The following is a 21,545-nucleotide window of genomic DNA, read 5'->3' on the forward strand; positions in this document are numbered from 1 at the left end:
TCGTAGGATGTAATCTCGCCACTTACATTCTGACTGCATGCCATACAAGCAGCCAAAAGACAAACAGTAAGCCGAATGTAAGGACTATAACCAAAGTCAGAAAACCATCTTCTTTTCTCATGTTCTAATAAACGAAATTAGGTAAAATTAAAACCCCACCTTCATTCCCCAATACTTTCCAGCTCTTTAGCTCCCTCACCCAGGGTGGTATCGTCGCTTTCTTACAAGTTCTCCCATAAATCACATAGCAGCCACCAGCGCCAGCCCTGCACTCAAGGTGGCGTCTCCTGCGTTCCATGATCCTCCTGACAGTCTTGTTACAGAATGATTCATCCGTGCGAAAAGAACACGAAGATTTCTCCTTCTGGGGGCACTCGAGGTTCCACTCAAACCGCTCGAGTAACCAGCCGATTTTCAGATATATGCCCGTATATACAAAAGAGTGAAAATGTCGGTTGGTATGTTTCAGGGCGAGCGCATCCGGGTAACTGAGAAAAGAGGCTATTTGCATATGGAGTTCTGTGGGGAGATCCATAAGATTTCGGGGCTCGGCTTCTGGCCGATGCAATTCAGGTAAGTTGCCGATCCTGACTTGATTCAGGTCCTCCATTTGAATAAAGTACGTCAGGAAGATAGAAGACACTGTGGTCAATAACAAAGAGACACCGAAAGATCAGAGAAGTGGCCTGGCGTCCGTTTTGTGATATCTGTTCAAGAATAGTTGCTGCCAGTGGCCATGCCAACTTGTAGTACTAGCATATCAGATAAAAATTCCATCTAGATGACACCTAATGCAAATTAAATGCTTTCTGTACAAGTTAGGCGCCAGCAATCTGTAACTTGCCTCCGTTGATAGGAGATATAAACACGAGTCGATTAGGCTGCAACGGAAGCCACAGCCATCATACCGAGGCGGAGAAGAGAGAAGAAGCTGTCTGTAGAGTGCCTCCTAGATATAAGATAACCAACAAAGTATTCAGCTAAAATTCTGAGGCTATTTTCCCCTTTGCGATGAGAGTCAAGTAAAGCGACGTTTAGCTGAGAACAAGGGGTTATATGTGGTTGGTGGATACCTACCCGACCCACCGTCTCCTGATGGCCTTAGGCCGCGTTCTGTAGCGCTAAAAACCCTACGCAGACTCAAATCCATGCATCACACTCCTGTTTGAGAACTAGTATCACCTCTCAGCGTCAGCAAATTGGGCTTTTTCTCTACATGATTAATTATACAAAGCGATATACGCTGAAGACTGGTATGAGAATCCGATCCGGACTTGCAGATGGCGATTCGCAAATCGACTGGCATTAAAAATACGCCTAAAAGACAATATAATATAAAAACGAACCTTGTAAATTTATATGTTATACGCCGTTTTTTTGGCCGGTTAAAAACACTACTGATAAAATTAAAGTCTAAGAGTATGGTTTTCCATCTAGGATGACATTTACAAAAGAAAGCATCAGATAGAATGAATCCAACGTTGGGAAAACATTGCTTTAAGGGATACTTCCACGTCTTGGTTTATCAGCCTGTAGATCTTTAATATCGTCATACGCATCCTTTCAACAAGGAAACAATTCCACTAATTCCGAAAATGGTAGTGAGAGGTATATTGTACCTAGGAACAACACTTTAGTCCATAGATTTAGATAGTCACGAAGGTGGCTTTTAGGGCTGACCGACTGCCAAGATTTTACGTCATGTAGACGACAGCCGGTCAACAACGTCTGCATAAATTTACTTCTCTTTGCAGCTTCCTCCTTCATTTCAAGTTGACAGAACTAAAATTAGATCAATCTCTCTAATTATATTATAGAAAAATATACCTCGCATCCAACTCGAAAAATGTCTTCCTCAATCTCGACCAGCTCCGGTAGCAAGCCTATCGATCCATACAAGGCCAAGAACCTCGATCCCGAGGCACCACTCAAGGATAAGGTCGAGGGTCTCGTCAATTTCATCACTGATCTCAAGTACGGAATGCTCACCACGAAGGCCTCGGACAGCGAGCGGCTGTCATCGCGAGCAATGGCTCTTGCGGGAACGGTATGGACTTAATAACGCTCGAAAAGAAGTAACAAAATGCTGACGGCACATTCGCTGGTATAGGAGAGCGGTGGCGTCGATCTGATTTTTCACACCAACCTCTTCTCTGGAAAGACAATGGACCTTACGGCACACCCAACGGAGACAAACATCTCGTTCCTTGATGTGGCATCTGGTGCATGGGCTTCTGTCTCCGGAACGGCTACCATTCTCTCTAATAAGGAAGTGGTTCAAAAATTCTATTCCCCATCTCTCAAGGCATGGCTGGGCGACTTAGGTGATGGTGTGCATGATGGTGGTCCCTCCGATCCCCGAATCGGTGTCATCAAAGTGGAAGCCAAATCAGCTATACATGTCTCCCCTCGCAAAGGAATGATCGGCAGGGCAGTAGATGCCGGCAAGGGGATTGTCAAGGGAGATGTTCCTCCCATCAATAAAATCCACGAAATTCGGACAGAAGAGCTGGCCGAATGTGAGTATCTTCTTCCTGCGTAGCGGAGATTTCGAAAAGATAACTGACAGTTTCTCAAGGGCGTCGCACTCATCCGGAGTGAATATTCCGCGGTTTAGCATAGTGAATACAGTTCATTGCGTGTTAATCTAATAGATTCATCCGTAGCGTATTCATGCACCTTTCCAAGATGTATAGTCGGCGTCGTAATTTTTTGGAAACGAGGGTAGTCTACACCAATCGAATTGGGAATCGCGCCGGAACACGTCCATCGTGAAGCAGCATAGCAACGGCCTTTTGTGGAGTCGCTTGCAATTTACGGAACGCTTCTCGGATGTGTCGAGGTTCGATTGGCGTACGACCTTCTTCCGGGGGATCGAATAATCCTGTCTCGCGCTTGCGCTTTTTCTGGTTTTCGCCCGAGTCGGAATCAGTGCCACCGCGACCTTTCTTCTCACGATCCTCACGCTCTTTCACCTTGAGTGCTTCTTCCGTCAAGGTCTGCACGATTTCGAACGTGAGAAAACCAAGAATATCGACAATATCATCGTTTGGCTTGGACTCCGTAACGACGCCAAACCCGGCCCATTCGCGGAAACGCTTGCCTTTGCGAAACGTGAATGAAGCCTGGCGGCAATCGGACCAGAACACGTATTCTTCTCTAGTCATATTCTTGGTGCGTTCGTCGGCGGTTGCAAGACGTTGAAGTGTGGCGTAGTTTTGTTCTTCTTCCTCCTCGTCCTCCTCATCCTCTCGCTCGGGTACTTGGACGGAATAAAAGCTGTTAACATCCCACGGAAGACCAACTTTGGCGCGCTTGTTCTTCGGTTTTGCAGCCATGTCTTGGGGGCCAGCCACTCCGGCACCAGCCAGGGGATCATCGCCAGCCGCGAAATCGGCAGCATCAGCCCCTCCTGCCTTGTCGTCCGAATCTTTCACGTTTTTGCGAACATCTTTCCAGGACAAGAATGTCCTCAAACGGGAGACTTTCGCTTTGTCGTGGCGTATTAAGAATATAAGATCGTCAGTTGAAATCGAACGGTTCCCGCGTCGAGTAGCTAGGGCAGTACTGCGAGTAAGCTGCTCAACTAATCAGCCTGAAATTATACCTTAAAGAGAATGTAAAGTATGTCAAGAACAGCAACGTACCATTTCGACAACTTGCTGACGCACAATCTCCTCGATAAGAGTGGTGGTCTCTTGGGACGGTTCGGCGGTTTCTCCAGAGACAAACATCATCTGTTATTTTATTAGCTCGACTCCCTTGAATCCCACAAGCTGAAATACGTCTCTGTTGGACTTAGGCTGCCTCCTTCGATAGTTTGCGGGGGTTCATGATCGAAGACAGAAAGACAAAGAGCAAGGCATACCTGCTGGATTTCCTGCCTGTACTTGGGGGCACGTTCAGCTGCCATAGTGATAAGTCGCTGGCGGTTGCCAGACAGTAATATGTAAGAATATGGATAACAACTAATACCAAAAAGTCTAGAAAGTAAACGATAGTCTGGATGAACCAGATTAGGATATAGATGACTCGAGAAACGCGGAGGCTGTAGCATCGAAGTGGGTCGGCGGAATGCACCGGGAAATCTTTATTCCGCGCCGCATAGAAAGAGCTCCGTAAATAGTTTTTTTCTTGTCTTTTGGCGGGGGCGGGGGAACTTAACGAGCAAATATTATGCGTATGAAAGATTGATTCCATAATATCGTTTACTTACTCAATTCATCAATCTCAATATGCTTTACCTTGTTGGCCTCGGTCTTGCAGATGAAAAGGACATCACCGTCCGAGGACTGGAAGTCGTCAAGACCGCGTCCAGAGTCTACCTGGAAGCTTACACGAGCATCCTGCTTATTGAGAAGGAAAAGCTAGTGGGTTGTCAACTATTCTAATTAGCACCGAGGTCGCAAACAGAAGAAATTTTTGACTAACTGGGCCTCGTAATCAATTAGTAGGAAGCTTACTATGGACGTCCTGTGATTGTAGCAGACCGTGAGCTTGTTGAAAGCGGAAGCGACGAAATCCTGGATAACGCCAAAGATGTCGATGTAGCGTTCCTCGTTGTAGGAGATCCGTTTGGGTATGTCTTGTGTCACTCTATTATTCTCTCTCCCTGACAATTCCGTTTGTTGATATGAAATATTTCAGAGCGACCACGCATACAGACCTAGTGCTTCGGGCTCGCGAACTCGGAATACCCACGAAAACGATCCCTAATGCATCAATAATGTCCGCCATCGGCTGTACAGGCTTACAGTTGTATAATTTCGGTCAGACTGTCAGCATGGTATTCTTCACAGAAACCTGGAAGCCTTCGTCATACTACGACCGAGTAAAAGAGAATGCGAATCTCGGGTTGCATACACTTGTGCTCCTAGACATCAAGGTGAAGGAGCAATCGCTGGAAAACATGGCTCGAGGACGAAAGATTTACGAGCCTCCGCGCTACATGACTGTTGCACAGTGTGCAAGCCAGATGCTAGAGACCGAGGAGGAAAGAAAGGAAGGGGTGTATGGACCGGACAGTCTTGCCATAGGCGCCGCTCGTGTTGGAGCCCCCGACCAGAAGCTCGTTGCGGGGACATTGAAGGAACTGACAGATGTTGATATGGGAAGGCCTCTTCACAGTCTTGTCTTGCTCGGTAAAAGAGCACACGATCTGGAGAAAGATTACATTGAGCAATTCGCAGTCAACAAGGAAACCTTCAATGCTGCTTGGAAGCGTGGATACGGTGGAAATTAAACACTTTTGGCAATTAATTATCTTTTTCGAGCTTGGATGCCCTTCAACTGTACATATTTCGAACTTTTAACGAACAGTCCCAAAAACTTATCAATAACAGTTCTCTCCAACCTTTCTACAATTGTTTTATAACCAATAAGCCACAAGACATCGACAGCGCTGGCTGCTCAAAATCGTGCGCAACTATGTATATTTCGCAACAATAATTTCGACGCCGCTGGTAGACGTGCGATATAAGTCCAACGCCAAACTCCAATCATGCCCTGCGTGATGCTTTCATAAAAGTATATACTATATACAAGGCGAAACAAACAGAGCCCTGTGAAAGACAAACGCCCCCTCCTTCAAGTATCCTGACAAGAAACAAATAAGCCGGACTACTCCAGCTTATCGAGATGTTCAAGTCTCGTGAGAACAACCTGCTTGCTAGTCTCTTCGATTTCCCCTGCTAAGAAAACCTCGTCCAAAATGGCATAAACCTACCCACGATCGATCGAAAGTCGTCAGATATCTGATAGACATATACCCGCTTAAAAAGCGAATAATCATATACATACCTTGTAGAAATTAAACACCAAGTCCAATTCACACACATTCCCGAAGAATTGATCTAAAACTTCGACGAAGAAATGGATCGCCTCAAGGTACGCTAGTTCATTGTCATTCGCATCAACGCAGACGCAGAAAAAGAGGCCGGCATATCGACGGTAGATGATTTTCGTGCTGCGTTTGAACTCGACGAAATTGGACTGGTATTTCTGGTCTCGGGGGGCAACGAGGCGGTGGACCTAGTTATCAATTCTCTGCGGTCAGATAATGTCTCGAAGTTGTCAGAGCTTTGATGAAGTTTGGGAAGTTAGTCGACGCACCTCGCCCTTGAGCTTTACTTTTTCATCATCCTGATGCGGGTGAATCAGTATTGTCGAGTTCTTTTGTATACTTCTCAGCCACCATCACATACACTATATGGAGCGTACCACTTCGCCAGCCGTGTTTTGCCTCTGTCAAGAGCGATGTCGTGTTAGCAGCTGGACTATGCTCTGGATGTCCCCCTGGAACAGCCATGAAGCACACTTACTGGCGATTTTGAATGAGAATAAACGAGAGAACCATCCCGTTTGATGTGGGGAGGAAGAGCTCTACAGCTCCTCGACCATTCAGCCCTTCTGCAAGTCACTGGTAGTGTTGGCAGATGGTATTAATTAATGCGACAGTTGTAATCCGCACTAAGCAAGCTGCTTATACTGCCGCCATTGACTGCTCACCGCCCCCGGGGGCTTGCATCGGGCACATCGCTTTGTTTAGAATGCGTAAAAAAGGGAACAGGTCGAGTTTTATTTGCCCAAAACCTCCTTGGAGTGATTCTTCTTTTAGTATGTGAAAATTGCAGACTCGCGCTGAGAAAGCCATCTGCCTCACGGAATGAAGAAAAACCCAGCATCAGAGCTTCACGTCGTGAAACCTATGTCGGCCCCGCACTGAGTTGAAGAGGCCCAAACACACGCTGTTCTCTTTGCTTCTTTTTTTTCCCCCTCAGCAAATGTTCATCTCATTCACATAGACGAAGAGAAATGCCCGTCTACAAAGTCCACGGTTTCCAATGGCCCCGAGGTGGCATACCCAGCATACGAGTCTTCATTGTGCTGGAGAACCTGGACGACGCAGCCGCAGAATACGTGCAACAAAAGAGAACCTCAAATCTGATTCTGAATGCGCTGAAGAAAAACCATCCACAGGCTGCTCAGTATCTGCCCGATCTGCAACTGATTGAACAATATGACCCTCTAGACATGACCGATACGGCTGTCAGCCAGCCGTACGCCTTTGTTGCGGACAGCGTCACCATGCTCCCGGAGACCGCGAGACCGGTGCATGGACTAAGTGTGAGTATCGATCAGCATCTGCTAGACGACGCTTTTTCGCCTGAAAGACGAGCCGCGCTCGCCGAGGTTCGTGATGCCGTCGCTCCGGGCCAGAAGATCGGTTGGTGGATCGTTTACAACGGCGATCCTGAGAGATACTATCCCGGAATGGAGGACAACGACAATCTAGATGCCGAAGCAGCTGGTGATGATGTTGATGTTAGTCATAGTGATATTGCCAGCTTTCAAAGCTCGGAGACTGGGAAGTCGTCTCCTTTTGTTCCAGTGCGTCTTTTATCATCACCATCATCATCATCTTGTCTCAGAGGTCTCATACTAACTTTTCTCCAGCCTGAATCGCCCAAAACACCTGGTTTGAAAAAGAAGAGATCATTTTGGCGACGCAAAGCATGAGCTACGAAATTGCGAGGATATGGCTTGACGAATAAACCTGATGATTCATGATAAACCCATTTGCTTTCATCTCTTTGTTTTCTGGAGATACTTTGATATACATGCATATGATGCCTCATTGACGTTTCTCTATTTGTGCAAAATGAGCGTGCCCTTGGGGAATATACCATTGATGTCTACTTAGGCATGTAGAATCTAATGACTGGTAAAAATAAATGCGGCATTGCCTATCTCAGGTGGTATATAAAAAGGAAAATAAACGAAGTATATATGCACTATTCAAGTATCCCCATCGCGATGTCAACGACGTAGATTCACATTACTTCTTCAATGCAGCAAACCTCTTTGACAGCTCATCCACATCAGGGATACCCTTACTATCCTTCCTCTGTAGCCCACCGCTTGGTCTGCGATTGAGATCTTTCGGATCGGCATCGGCATCGCCTGGGATCTTGACTCTAGGCTCCGGGTTGTCACTACTAGGTCCTGGCTTCGCAACGCTCACAGGGCTTTTCCCCGTAGCGTCGTGTTGTCCGATATCTCTTGGTGGCGTAGCGCGCGAGAGCTCATCCGTTTCAGACATCCGACGGATATCGGCAAGATTTTTTCGAGGCGTATGCGGGGGTGCCGCGACATCTCCCGTATCGTCGTAACCTGGCGGGGGCGACTGTGAGGATGACGGTGCCTGCTCCTCCGTCGTCGTCATTGGTTCTGGCACCGAGCCTTCTGCTATTTCGCCCCCGGGCCAAGCAACATTGTATGCTTTTGCAATTTCTCTCAGATAGCTCTCTACCAGTTCGACAGAAGGTGGCTTCACGCGGAGCTTTTTGACTAGTCGCTCAGGGATTTTAATTGCAGTCTTATTATTTTGCGCGAGAGTTGCGAATTCTTTACCCCAGCGCTCCATCAGTAATATGCGCAGGGTTGTCAATTCTTTGACCTCGCGTGGAAAGCGAGGACAAGCATAGAATATTGCTACCGCTGCTTCATCAAGGCCAGCATTAAGGTAGCTATTAGCTTCCTCGTCGAAGCCGTCGCTCTCATCCAGAGCCGCAGCCGGATCTTGTCGTTGAACCCCTTCCGCAACGTGCGGAGGAGGATCAGGAACTGTCGACGATGTCCTGCCGCTGAAAAACCAACCCATCCCTCTCCCTCCGCTTTGCTTCTGTGGCTCCGGCGTAGACGGCGTAGCACTCTTTTTCTCAAGACTCTGCTTAAACTCCTCTTTCGCTTTATTCCGTCCCTCCACGCCCTTTTCCGAGAACGCGATCTGATCCAGCACGGCTGCCCGCGCAAGTAGCAACTCGCAGTAAAGCTCTATTATTTCCATAACCTCGACGCCAATATCGGTGGCAATGACATTTTCAACTCTGTACCGAGCAGAAGCTTCGCGTCCATTTTCTAGGAGTTGCGCCAGTTCGCGGCGCTGCGCAACCGAGGAGGCAGTATCTTTCTTCTGCAGAAGACGCAGACGAGGGATCAGTAGACGCAGCGTGGATTGGAGCTTTGTCTAGCGAGAGTTTAGGTATTTTGTTAGCATGGATGTGTAGTGTATACAGGCTGAGGTGACGCAATTGTTGTTGAACTGATAAGTGGCGGGGTTGACGATAACGTTCGAAAGGGAGCAACAATGCAGACTTACAGTTTGAGTCGAGGAAGGCATATTTCAATGATGGCATATGCCTTATACCTGGTATGAGACTGGCGAATAGGGAAATGTATTCTGCTTGGCGATGGATTCCAGGTGGCTTGGTGTTCCAGCTTCGTGCAACGTTCAAGCAGCGCCGGAAGCTCGGATGGGCGGGCCCCACGTGGGTTTCCTTAAACGTTGAGGCATCCGCCAATGTGCAGGAGTAGACGACTAAATTATCGGTTGAAAGGAGTCCCAGACATTCTGCTCAAGTGATATCTTCAGATCGCTCTATTTTGGTAAGAAGATGAACATTTCACATTCTAGTATAATCAAATATATATAACTAATGATAGCTGAAATAGCTCACGCCAAGAATAGAAATATAGCCATGACAGCCATAGAGTGATAGAGATGTGGAATATAAACACATCGAACGGAAAACACTTTTGACTGAAGTTACCTGCTCTTTGAGCAGGAATTTCGCATTCCCTTGCTTCTGTTAGAAGATAGACATCTGACTGCCGCCGCCCTGTCAGGACCCGTGATAGTGTATACAGTGAATTAAATATCAATGATTAATAGTAATTATTCGTGTAGAAGGTAAATAAAAAAGTGATTCAAGATGCTGCCGCCAGATCCTGGAGAGAATTCAAAGACCAAAAATTGAGGGGTATCAATCAGATCATCAGATCAAGAAGTTGAACATAATAAAGATAGAGTCGAAGAGAAGTTCAAAGTCGTTAAAAACAGAAAAAAAGAAATCAAGAAGCGCACGTGGTCTCGTGGTGGGTTCCTGACAGGCGGAGGCTGAGCATCGTTTGGTTCTTAAAATTGCATCATGATGCCAGCTATTAAGCACAATGCTAGGCCGGTGATCGAACTAGCAGACAGGGGAGTGGCGCCAGAAGAATGACTAGCCGACGTGGTAGAAGCCACGGTAGAATCACCGGAAGAAGTGGGCGAAGCGGAAGCTCCTTGGCTCGATGAAGTTTCAACGAAAACGTGTGGCGCATAGCTGTAGCTTGAAGAAGGGGTCTGCGAAGCCGAGGGGGATGGGGTTGATGAATCTTCAGAGGATGACATGGAAGAGGAAGAAGAGTTGATCGGAGTGGATGTGGTCAAGCTTGGAGTCGAGCTTGATGCGCTTGAGGTGCTTGAGGTGCTTGTTGAGCTGGCTGAGCTTGGGCTGTGAGACGTGGTTGTGGGAGAAGAAGTTGACGATGGAGTAGAGCTAGAGCTAGAGCTAGAGGTCTCACTAGAAGTGCTAGTGGAGGTGCTGGTGGTGCTGGAACTGCTGCTGGTGGTGGTGCTGGTGGCGCTGGCACTAGAGCTGGCACTAGAGCTGGAGCTGGAGCTGGAGCTGGAACCACTACTTCCTGCCTCAAAAACAACAACGTTTGCGCTTTTACCCTTGGGAACAGTGACAACGCAGTAAGCAGCGCCACCGGCTCCGTCGGAGCTTTCATTGGAGGTAACTTCATTCAGGGCATTTACGGAAGGATCAATTTTGCATGGCAGGCCGTTACAACCAGCATCGTCATCACAAGTGATCTCAACACCGAAAGTTGCAGGTGTATCACGGAAAGGGGTGCTGGCTTCCTGTACGACCGGGTTGTAGCCGATCTTGACAAACGTGTTTCCGGTGGAATCAGTATTCGCACCGGCGACAAAGTAAGCCCAGTTTCCGATTGGATTGGCATTAGTTCCCCAAATACATCCCTCGGTTCCAGTACCGGGGGGATTAATGTAAAAGCTAAGGAGTATCGTTAGCACTCGTCACAACAGCTAGCACTATTGGGTACGTACTGGGCAGCCGTGCTTAACCAGAAACTAGGTCCGGGCACTGCAAGGGTTGCAGTATCCTCAACCAGGGTTGGGATGAGCATGGCTTCATTGCCAGGGAGGACCGTTTGGCAGAAAGAAAGGGCTTGACCGGCTTTGTTGACAGCAGAAACAGTGCCAGTTCCGTCAACGCAGTAATCCTTGTCCGGGAAAGGCTTTTGCATGTTGCCATCTTCGTCGCAATATAGTCCACCATCCTGAATGCACTCATCAGACGCGGGTGTTGTCTATGCACAGCCAAGGAATACATACCATCGAGAGCGGATAGGTGTAAGAAGTAGCCTTGGGGTTCCACTGCATGGAAACCTGTCCTGCAGGGCATGCATAGGGGCACCAAGAGCCCGGCGTGCATTTCTGATCCGGACTCATAGCCCACCCTGCGTTGTCAGAATCCGGGGTAACAGCGACCAAGCCGGCATCGGTAGGGAATTGGCATTGTCCGCCTCGTTTCTGCACAGCAAGATCCCCTTCCTCGGTAGGGGTGCGAAGATGCTGAGTTCTGTGATCATGAGAGTGATGGTGACTATGCGATGCTTCAGCGAAAGCCAAGAGCCCGGCTAGGGCGGCTACGCGGCAAGCCAGGGAGGCTGACTTCATGATGGCTGGGCTGTTTTGTTGATGACGAGATAAACTGATAGGAAAGGTGTAGAGTAGTGATATTATTCGGCTCTGCTCGGGCTTATAGGCAGCTTGTGCGACTATACGTTGCAGTTGCGATGGAACGAAAGTAGTGAGCGGTTGAGAAGCAAAAGCAATGGGTTCGCCTTCAAGGAGAGAAGCAAACGGTCCAGATCGCGTTGATAAACGAAAGACTAAGGTCAGAATGGCAGAAAAAGAACGACGAAGCGAAAGGAGCGACGAGTCGAGCCGAAGCAGACAAAGCAGGAGGAAGAGGAGAGGAGAGGGGAGAGAGAGAGAGAGAGAGAGAGAGAGAGGAGATATTTTGGGGGGCCAAGGCAGGACGGCGCGCTCCCAGGGCCCCGAGTGCCGACTTGAGACGGTTCCTTCCTTCCTTCCCTCTTCAGGCACTGCAGCTGCACCATCGACAGCCAATGAGCAGGCGCCTTCCCCATCCGATGAACCGGCCGGCGAACACCTCATTTCGCTATTTTAGGGCTGGCCCGGCAGTGCGGCCCTCTGATTGGCCCGGCGAGTATGACTGCCTGCGGCTTGGCAGGTACTAGCGCGGGCTGTTGTGCGGATGAAACGGGAAAGCGCCAGGGGCTCTGCGACTAGTAGCGCCGATCGTGTGCATTTGGATGCCAGACGACTGCTCCCTATGTATGGATATTGGTCGTTGATGGTGCTTAAGTTAAGACTTGGGGTACGCCTTGCTTTCTTTCTCCGTGCGGCGAGCGAGCATGAAAAGAGTTGGAGCGTGTGCGGAGGAGATGGGTGGGCATGGAAGTGCGCTTTCTCGCTTTGGCGCTCAATAAGCCTCAATTACCAAAATAGGAAATCCATTGGCTACTCGGCTCCGAACTAGTCCTTTCACTGTGGAGCTCATCGTGCCACTTTGCCCTTCTTGTCTGTAGTGCACAGCCTCAGCCAAGTCGGGTTAAGCTCCGGTTCACGTGGGCAATATCAGCATTCCAAGGTTAATTTTGTGACAAGCACATGTTTCCATATGGCGGCAAGGCATATATATATTTCCAGCGAAAATGGCCATGCATGCGCCTCCCAGTCCCCAAATGTTGTGCCTACAACTCTCTGCAGTCAATCCCATGCGCGCCCAAGAACATATACGACTCGTCGAAGCAATCGTCCCAACGCGTCTTTCCCGAAGCCCAGAATCTCTCCACCACGCTTTTTGCCATCCGCGGCGTAATTGTGCCGGTGTAGCCACTTACCTCCAGTAAACCCTTTCGAACAAAGTCGCGCATTGCCGCGTCGCCTCTCACAGCTTCCGCGCCGAGCACAACCAGGGGCCAGATAATAATTCTTTCGAATTTTTGGGACAAGAGTGCTTCGCCGAGGAAAGACTGCAGCTGCTGGCTTAGTGCGGCACAAGTGCGTGTCAGGAATGGTGTCATGGGCAGAGCTGACACGCTTTGTAGCGAGGAGATGCAGAATAATGCCACGGCAGCTTTATATAGGTTCCCCAGCAGCATGCAGTCTTTCTGCAATGCTTTTGTCTTAGTCTTGGCCCAGTTTTCTGGAGAGAAACTAAGAACAACGTCTAGTATGTCATAAGCCTCATGAGCGAGCTCTCCGGCTTCTACTGACTTATCTTTGGCGGCTCGCATGCGAAGGTAATTGGTCTTTGCCGTTCCAGCGAAAAGAGGCGAGGGAAACATTATATATAGAGCATGGTTTTCATCGGCATGTGTGTTTACCATATACTCCACGTCCTCGAGGTGTGCAGGAAGTATAGCCAAGTCTGACGCAGGAGATGTAGTATCGCCTAGAACAGCGGTGCTAGATGATTTGTCAATTCCAATCATGCTTCTAGATCCCAACCCACGTACAGCATGAATAAATTAAGCGAAGGCATTATGCCAACCGTTCCACTTGACACACGCATGCCGCCGCGCAGTTTGATGATTTTTCGGATTCCTTCGAGGTGATGTCGCCAAGATTGGTAAGAGGCACCCTGTCGGGCCTATTTTTGTTTCCTACCATTAAGCACAGCTAGCTCTCTTTCGTTTATCCAAAAGGAGACTCACGTCGGTCAGTAAAAGGGCCAAAATTCCGGCAATAGTATAGCCGCCCCTTCTCCCAGCGGTGCACTCGACATTAATGTCGCTACGAAGAGACTTGATCATCAGGCCTCGATAGTGGAGATATTTCCGTTCCAAGGCATTGCACTGGGCTCCATTGTGGTTCATCCGGTGGCCCAGGGCGGTGCATATCATGAAATGTCTTATATGGCTGGGACAGCCTAGACACTTTTGAAATATCGCGGGCGAGATCAGGGGAATGCCGAATTCGGGGACAACTTCAAGCACAGGCTGTATAGATGGGCCAACATACGCATTAACTGCCAATGATAAGAGGTCAAAATCCGCTGTGAAACGTCTTTTGTCGTCTTCACATACAGTATTCCGTAGCCTGGACCAAGTCACTTTCCGCAGGCACGATCATCTCCATGTGACGAGGAGAAACGGCCATTCCGCGGGCATTGGCTAAGGACCGTTCTGCAGTGGCATCAGGTATGTTTCCAACATTCCTTTTCCTGGGTCTGCGATCGTGCGACTGGACAACTCCAGGGACGAGCCATTTCAAACTGAGGGGTTTCGTGTCGCCATATCGCGGACAGACGATGCCAGCGCGCGAACAACGGTTACACTCGGGGCGTGTGAAGTCGCAGACCAATCGGCGCCGGCGACACTCCCAACAGTGGCGCTTCCCAGTCTCCTCCATCTGCAGTCATCGAGTGGTTAATTTATGAAAATAGTTATCCGTGAGCACTGAGTCACGCTTGACGGGCGTTGCTGCATGCGAACGAGTAGGAGACTGGCTTGCGCTTGCCCCGTGCTAGAGAATTAGTGCACGTCTTGCCTATTTCTACAACTAGTGGCTACTAAGCCCCCACTACTACCTGGAACTTGCACTCACATCATCCTCTTTTCGTGGCATCCCTAGCTTCAAGGATATCTACACTTCGAATTGTCATGAGTCCCGTCGTTTTTGCTTGTATTATATGCGGGTACGCAATTGATGGCTATGTCACGTCCGTTCGGAAGTCTTGGTTGAAGGAGTTCCGTGCAAGTACGATCCCCAGCGTGCAATCGATATGTGGGCTGACCTTGGCCCAAAGTCTATTCAACTCATGAAGAAATTCACATTTCCGGTGTCGGCTGCTATGATGATCCCGGTAGTGGCACATGGGTGGCGCCTCCTCTTCCACACATGCGATGGGACGATCACGGCTATACGGAACCCTCCAGCTACGAGATTCCAGTTATGAAACAGCGTCCAGAAGACAATCGGCATGGCTATGTTGTCCATGATGCCTGTTGGCGTCTTCTCCAGAAAGCTTCAGAGCCCCATGATATTCCTCTGGTTCGGCTTTACAAGATTTGCAGCTCCTTGCCGTTTCCTATACAAGGAATCGGCGTGTCTTGGGGCCATAATTACGGGGGTGTCAGTATAATCGATAACCAGAACTTCTATCCATGGGAGGACCGACTTATAGAACAGTTTAGCAGGTCGGAAACCTATCAACATGCGACCTTTAACCCATATGACATTCCCGAATTACCTGACTTGCTATCGATGCTCCCTCGAAAGAATCACGATTATCGTGGAAATTTAGGCGCGAATAGCAATAATTGCTTTTCAGTACTTCCATGGGAGATTCGTGAAGCTATTGCCATTTATTTGTCGACTAATGATGTTGCCAACCTTCTAATGTCTTCAAAAGCTTTTCTCCCGTTTTTGACCAGTCAGACGTTTTGGAGTTCTAGGTTCCAGATTGGAGGAGAACGCGAGTCTGTCTTTGAGACCAGAGTTAGGCAGCAGCAGCCGAAAGACTGGATCAGCCTGTATCAAATGACAAACGATGTTCAGAGCCCACCGGGTTTGAAGAATAGAATGAGGATCTGGACGCTGATTAAGCCACTTGTTAATCTGGTCCGTTCCCAACTAGTCGAATCTACGGATTGCCATTATCAAGCGATTACGAACCCCGAGCCCCTGGACGGTAGCCGCAGATACCCAAGAAGACGCAGTTCCTAACGCTTTCTTTTACGAGGGTTGTCGACTTTTGCAAACGCAAACAACAACTTTACCTAGTGATCTTGTCGGAATTGCCTTTTCTGTCACAGGAGAAGAAAATGGTTATCTCACTGGAATGCGTTTCATATCACAGGACTGTTCGCATATTTGCCTGGGCTATATTACCGAGGGCAAGGAACTCCATCTCGATATTACAACAATCAAGGGCTTCGTTTTGGCGATGGGATCACGAGGAATCCAAGCTCTACAAGTCGTCCACGGTGATGGGAAGGTTTCAAAATGGGTTGGTTGTCCCAAAAACTCTCTAGTGACCGAGCGCCTGCTGGGTTGTGAGGCCGTCAGTTTCTTGGAAATAGGGCTAGACGTATTATCTATCCATCATCACCCACGTTAAGAACAAATCACTGATAATGCGGCTAGGGATACAAAATAGTCCGTCTTTCAATAGCCCGACAAGGGGCCTCAAACATCGCTAAGCCTATCTCACGGAATTCTTCATTGAGAGAAACTGCGATATGGTTCCCTACTATCCCTCTTCCGAATTTATGTTTAAACGATGAATCGTTCACAGGGGAGAACCCGCTTACAGCTGGATACCACCCGTTAATCTGGACCCAATTTGGAGGCCCTAATGGGGTGCACCTTCGTTCCCTGACTGAAATTTGTGTTACTTGTTTAGGAAACTTGTGCTCTATTGAGTTTCATTATGATAGAACAGATACAGAAACGCCAGAAACACAAGTGTTGGGCCGTCGCACAGTAACTGATTTTTCAGATACTATGAAGTTTGCTATAGATGGCCCGGGTGGAGAATTCGTACAGTCTGTTGCAGTCAGTCTGAAACGTCTGGTTAGTGAAAATACGTACAGATTTTATAGGCATGGAAAATTGATCTCGTTGAAGGTAAGTACGTTTTCTTTTGCAACTCCTTGATACTTGGCTTATATACAATCATCAATAACTCTCTCATTTACACCACGGAATGTAGATTTCGACAAATCGCGGGAGATCCATACATTTTCAACCTCGAGGTAGCTCAGTTGATCCATCAAGCCTGATCCCATTACCTATTGCAGCTGATTCTATTCTTACGGGGTTCTTTGCCAGCCAAGGAAGTAACGACGTCTTTCTTGTAAAATCCATTTCGTTGGCTAACCAATGTCACTGCACAAAAGCATCCTATGGAAGGTCTCGTCAGCTTGGGTGTTATTTCTGAGGTGATACAGTAGAGTCGGTTTTTTCCCCCTCTTTTTCGACATAAGATCTGTACCGACAAAAGGAGAATTCGACCATGCTATTATCCGATTATCGTTGATGCACGGTTTCAGCGGTATACAGAGCTTAATCGTGCCTCATCACAGAATATCCACATTGTCCTTGAGATCTACACCACGGATCACTTTGTTTTGCTGTAAACTTCAGGCTAAACTAGGACAAGCGTTTTTATTTCCACAATTTATGAGAAAAAATAAATAAATCGATTCACAGACCTAGGGACTCATGTCAACAGAAGGCGCAGCCGGTCGAAAGTGGGTTCTGTTGTCGCCGGAAGGCGTCGATTGCTGCATGAAAAGCGCTTTCTTCGACGAGGGTAAAGCAGCCAGAACAACTAAAACCAGCAAAAATGCGCCCGGCCACGTTTTCTGCTCCTCGCTTCGCTAGAGCGCAAGCCTCCGGTCTGCAAATCAATTCTGGCCGATTATGGGAGACTCTCCACGAAACATGCCGGTGGGGTGCGGCTAATCGTTACGGCGAGTATGTCGCATTGAACTATTAGGTATCCTCGAATTCGTTCTTGTACTAAACCCTCGACCAGGAAGCCCACAGATACGGGAATGTCCCGTCTGACTCTCTCGGACGATGATGCCCGTGTGCGACGATGGTTTGCTACAGAAATCGAAAAACTAGGAGGCACCCTCACAGTCGACCAGATGGGAAACATGTTTGCTCGTCGGGCTGGCAAATTAGGGTCTCCCGCGCCAATGACTGCCATGGGAAGTCATCTCGATACCCAACCTCGCGGCGGTCGGTACGATGATATTCTCGGCGTTGTTGCGGCGCTGGAAGTCCTGAGAACGCTGCACGAAACCGGATTCAAGACTAATTACGATGTGGGAGTGGTGAACTGGACCAAGTCCGTCCGTCCCCAGCTGTTTATCCCGTCGTCCACTGACAATATCTCTCTTACAGCGAGGAAGGTGCGCGATTCCCAAAGTCAATGAGTTCCTCTGGTGTCTGGGCCGGCGCCATTCCGGTAGAAAATGCCTGGAATTTAAGTGACATCCACGACCCGAGCGTGACCTTGCGGTCGGAATTGGAGCGACACGGTTTTCTCGGGGAGACTGCTTGCTCAAGTGATCCAAATACTGGATACCCATTAGGTGCCCATTTCGAGCTGCACATCGAACAGGGGCCGATCCTGCAAGAGACAAGCAGATCACTAGGTGCTGTCATCGGTGCACAGGGATATAGGTGGTTGACTTCCACGGTCACTGGGAGAGATGCACACACCGGGACCACCCCATTCAGTGCGCGTCAAGATCCCCTCCTCGCGGCATCCAAGATGATTGTTGCTTCAAATGCTGCTGCGCAACGACATGGGGCGCTGGCGTCGACTGGTGTGATTCGCATACCCTCAGACGCCTCTACGAATACCGTTGTATCGCAAGTCGCCTTTACTTTGGATATTCGACACCCCGAAGATGATGTTGTCCACACCGTCCAGAAGGAATGTCTCGACGAGTTCCATCGCATTGCATCAGAAGACGGGAAAGGCGTCGGCTTCACATGGACCCTGGATACAGATTCGCCTGCCGTCAAGTTCCACGAGGATGCCGTTGGTGCTGTGAAATGCGCAGCAGAGCTTCGTGTAGGAACAAACAAATGGATGGAGATCACTAGCGGTGCAGGCCATGACAGTGTGTACGCCAATCGACACTGTCCCACAGCCATGATCTTTGTCCCATGCCAGGATGGAGTCAGCCATCATCCAACTGAATACTGCAAGCCCGAAGACTGGTAAGCAATGCCCTCTAACTAGTTACAAGCCTTGACAGTTGACCAACGAATACAGTGCCCTTGGAACACAAGCTCTACTCGAATCCGTAGTTCTTTATGATCAGATTCGAGAGAAATAGAGCAAGTAGTAGTTGAGTTTCAAATAATCTAAATAATCTTACTTTCGTCCGAGTATGATTTAGTTTTTTTAGAGACCAACATCGTCGACACAATTCTCTTCCTCTCTCTCTCAAACCCTCGATTCGGTTCTAGGCTCAGAATCATCAAAAACTGGTCAAAAAGGCGAATCGTCACTGGAAGGCGCTTTTTCGCTGCTTCATACTTTGCGTAGTACATGTCGTTGGAAGGCGCTCGATCCAATGCTTTTTTAAACGCACGAAATCTCCCGTCACGTTGGAACCAGCAAGTTAGTAGTTCCGCTTTTATCCCTATAATATTCCTTCAGAAAAGCGGTATCATGTCATCTCGACGCCCAATCTACTTCAACCCCGAAGCCGCCAGCGCGCGCTGTTCCTTTTCGCCCGTTGACGGCCTCGAGCAATTTCACAAATCTCTGCCAAACTACAGTCCCAGTCCTCTTGTTCCGCTACCTGAACTCGCAGCGGAACTTGGAGTTCGCGCTGTATTCGTGAAACATGAAAGCAATCGCTTCGGCCTTCCATCTTTCAAAGTGCTCGGTGCGTCGTGGGGATGTTGTCGCGCCGTCGCGTCATATTTGGGTCTCCCGCCCACGGTCAGCCTGGGAGAGTTGTCGGCGAAGGCAAAGACCGCGCATATTAGTTTATTAACCGCTACTGAGGGAAACCATGGCCGAGCGGTTGCGTTTGTTGCGAGGCTGTTATCGCTTGATGCTCATGTCTTCGTCCGCAAATCAATGGACAACAACACCCGTGGGTTTATTCAAGGCGAGGGAGCCAAGGTACATATCGTTGATGGCGATTATGACAAGGCTGTGGCAGAAGCAACAGTGGCTGCCAATCAGACAGACGGTGGTCTTTTGATCCAAGACACGGCATTTGATGGGTATGAGGACGTCCCCTCTTGGATTGTGGAAGGGTACTCGACGATGATGAACGAGATTGACAGCCAATTGGCCGAGCAGCACCTGCAAAGCACTGTCTTGATATCTCCCGTAGGAGTGGGAAGCCTCGCACAAGCTGCAGCGCTCCATTGCAAATCTCGATCAAGCCCGGTATCAATGGTCACTGTAGAGCCTGACTCGGCGCCTTGTCTCATCGCTAGTTTGGAGGCCGGTAATCTTGTCTCTGTTCCAACATTCTCGACTATCATGAACGGCATGAACTGCGGCACTGTTTCTTCCATCGCATGGCCTCACTTGAAACGACTCGTTGATGCCGCTGTTACCATCTCTTGCTTCGAGAGTCATTCTGCAGTGCAGTATCTGGCATCGCGCTCTGTGGCAGCTGGCCCTTGTGGAGGTGCTTCGCTGGCTGCACTCCGTCGCTTGGCTTCTGCAGAAGAGAAAAGATCTCTCCTTACTAGTAAATCGGTTGTTGTTCTTCTCTGTACCGAGGGCCCCCGGAAATATGGCGTTCCCCTGGATGTGTCTCCAGATGACGCCGTCACTCTCACGCAGATGTTGACCAGCATTGACTCATCAAGTCCTACTTTGTCACAAGGCAGTGGTGCTGGCGAAAATGAGATAGTGAAATATCTAGAAGCGTGGAATCAGCATCGTGGGATCGAACATCATCGAGTTGAGACTGTTCCAGGCCGCCCGTCAATCGTGGGAAGGCTGCGTGGTACTGGCACAGGCAGATCACTGATGTTTAATGGTCACATTGACACCGTCAGTCTTTGCAGCTACGAGAAAGATCCGCTGTCGGGCAAGCTTGGAGAGAAGAATGGTCGACCAGTAATCTTCGGAAGAGGGTCTTTAGACATGAAAGGCGGTCTTGCCGCTGCCCTCGCTTCTATTTCTACAACTATTGCTGATGGGTGCATACCACGGGGAGAGATTATAGTGGCGGCCGTTGCCGACGAAGAAGATACTTCACAAGGAACTCAAGACATTTTGGCTGCCGGGTGGCGCGCTGATGCTGCAGTCATCCCTGAGCCTACCAATGCTGCAATTGTCACTGCCCACAAAGGCTTTCTTTGGGTAGAGCTCGACATACTTGGCGTTGCTGCTCACGGTTCTCTACCTTCCGAGGGAGTAGATGCTATCCTCCATGCTGGCAGTTTCCTTCATGCACTCGAGGTGTATCAAAAGCAGCCACCAACCGACCAAATCCTAGGCCAGGCATCTTTGCACTGCGGATTGATATCAGGTGGTGAAGAACCATCCTCTTATCCTACGAAATGCACCATTACCGTCGAATTTCGCACAGTACCATCCCAAACCGAAGAATCAATTCTCCATGACTTGGGAGTTATCCTAGAGGGTATCGCGAGGGAAAAGCCCGAGTTCCGATATACCCAACCTCAAGTCACACTGTCTCGCCCAACACAAAATCTGGCGTTTGATCATCCACTTGCTCAAAGGACAGCAAACATAGCCGAAACAATCCTAGGTGCCCGACCTCCAATCCAGGGCAAAGCCTTCTGGTGCGATGCAGCGTTGCTCGATAAAGCTGGGATTCCCACCATTGTATTTGGTCCTGCAGGTGAGGGATTGCACGCTAAAGAGGAATGGGTCGAGGTTGAAAGCCTGAAGCAGATGGAAGCTATCTACGCCAAATTGATTCAAGAATTTTGTCTATAATACTACGAGGGCCTCTGGACGTGGCATAACGAGGTGGACGGACGGATAGCCCATTGTATATTTGTATCTATAGCTAGACTATCTACCACCAGAAACTCGAAAATACTCTTGTTTATGCGAAACGATAAG

General features: G+C 48.8%; 9 protein-coding genes across 9 annotated transcripts, besides 1 other annotated feature; 5 read left to right on the forward strand and 4 right to left on the reverse strand.

Annotated features, from left to right (window-relative positions):
* Positions 1-1,846: 1,846 nt before the first annotated feature.
* On the forward strand, positions 1,847-2,601 carry UA08_08701 (Protein bli-3; the record flags this gene model as incomplete). The annotated part of the gene is made up of 3 exons (XM_020263594.1): positions 1,847-2,047; positions 2,111-2,519; positions 2,579-2,601. 3 exons carry the CDS (start codon positions 1,847-1,849, stop codon positions 2,599-2,601), a joined length of 633 nt encoding a protein of 210 aa, XP_020116240.1.
* Positions 2,602-2,729: 128 nt separating this feature from the next.
* Positions 2,730-3,913, reverse strand: UA08_08702 (hypothetical protein; the record flags this gene model as incomplete). The annotated part of the gene is made up of 3 exons (XM_020263595.1): positions 2,730-3,578; positions 3,648-3,737; positions 3,869-3,913. 3 exons carry the CDS (start codon positions 3,911-3,913, stop codon positions 2,730-2,732), a joined length of 984 nt encoding a protein of 327 aa, XP_020116149.1.
* A 322-nt stretch (positions 3,914-4,235) lies between these two features.
* Positions 4,236-5,242, forward strand: UA08_08703 (Diphthine synthase; the record flags this gene model as incomplete). The annotated part of the gene is made up of 3 exons (XM_020263596.1): positions 4,236-4,370; positions 4,455-4,579; positions 4,648-5,242. The coding sequence occupies 3 exons, from the start codon at positions 4,236-4,238 to the stop codon at positions 5,240-5,242; spliced, it is 855 nt and encodes a 284-aa protein (XP_020116239.1).
* A 1,571-nt stretch (positions 5,243-6,813) lies between these two features.
* UA08_08704 (hypothetical protein) lies at positions 6,814-7,518 on the forward strand (the record flags this gene model as incomplete). The annotated part of the gene is made up of 2 exons (XM_020263597.1): positions 6,814-7,389; positions 7,456-7,518. 2 exons carry the CDS (start codon positions 6,814-6,816, stop codon positions 7,516-7,518), a joined length of 639 nt encoding a protein of 212 aa, XP_020116148.1.
* A 319-nt stretch (positions 7,519-7,837) lies between these two features.
* On the reverse strand, positions 7,838-9,181 carry UA08_08705 (hypothetical protein; the record flags this gene model as incomplete). The annotated part of the gene is made up of 2 exons (XM_020263599.1): positions 7,838-9,028; positions 9,161-9,181. 2 exons carry the CDS (start codon positions 9,179-9,181, stop codon positions 7,838-7,840), a joined length of 1,212 nt encoding a protein of 403 aa, XP_020116237.1.
* Positions 9,182-10,220: 1,039 nt separating this feature from the next.
* Positions 10,221-11,590, reverse strand: UA08_08706 (hypothetical protein; the record flags this gene model as incomplete). The annotated part of the gene is made up of 4 exons (XM_020263600.1): positions 10,221-10,382; positions 10,547-10,904; positions 10,958-11,190; positions 11,246-11,590. The coding sequence occupies 4 exons, from the start codon at positions 11,588-11,590 to the stop codon at positions 10,221-10,223; spliced, it is 1,098 nt and encodes a 365-aa protein (XP_020116238.1).
* Positions 10,484-10,516: a repeat region (Identified by RepeatMasker using a combination of RepBase library and repeat library created with RepeatScout).
* Positions 11,591-12,693: 1,103 nt separating the features above from the next.
* UA08_08707 (hypothetical protein) lies at positions 12,694-14,572 on the reverse strand (the record flags this gene model as incomplete). Its single annotated transcript, XM_020263601.1, has 5 exons — positions 12,694-13,411; positions 13,462-13,595; positions 13,660-13,973; positions 14,032-14,356; positions 14,552-14,572. 5 exons carry the CDS (start codon positions 14,570-14,572, stop codon positions 12,694-12,696), a joined length of 1,512 nt encoding a protein of 503 aa, XP_020116243.1.
* A 273-nt stretch (positions 14,573-14,845) lies between these two features.
* Positions 14,846-16,708, forward strand: UA08_08708 (hypothetical protein; the record flags this gene model as incomplete). Its single annotated transcript, XM_020263602.1, has 5 exons — positions 14,846-15,568; positions 15,612-16,010; positions 16,094-16,522; positions 16,552-16,576; positions 16,662-16,708. 5 exons carry the CDS (start codon positions 14,846-14,848, stop codon positions 16,706-16,708), a joined length of 1,623 nt encoding a protein of 540 aa, XP_020116244.1.
* A 589-nt stretch (positions 16,709-17,297) lies between these two features.
* Positions 17,298-21,416, forward strand: UA08_08709 (hypothetical protein; the record flags this gene model as incomplete). Its single annotated transcript, XM_020263603.1, has 5 exons — positions 17,298-17,428; positions 17,490-17,807; positions 17,864-18,691; positions 18,747-18,777; positions 19,137-21,416. 5 exons carry the CDS (start codon positions 17,298-17,300, stop codon positions 21,414-21,416), a joined length of 3,588 nt encoding a protein of 1,195 aa, XP_020116159.1.
* Positions 21,417-21,545: the final 129 nt, after the last annotated feature.

This window comes from Talaromyces atroroseus (assembly GCF_001907595.1).
Source record: "Talaromyces atroroseus strain IBT 11181 chromosome Unknown scaffold_15, whole genome shotgun sequence".
NCBI classification, from domain to species: Eukaryota; Fungi; Ascomycota; class Eurotiomycetes; order Eurotiales; family Trichocomaceae; genus Talaromyces; species Talaromyces atroroseus.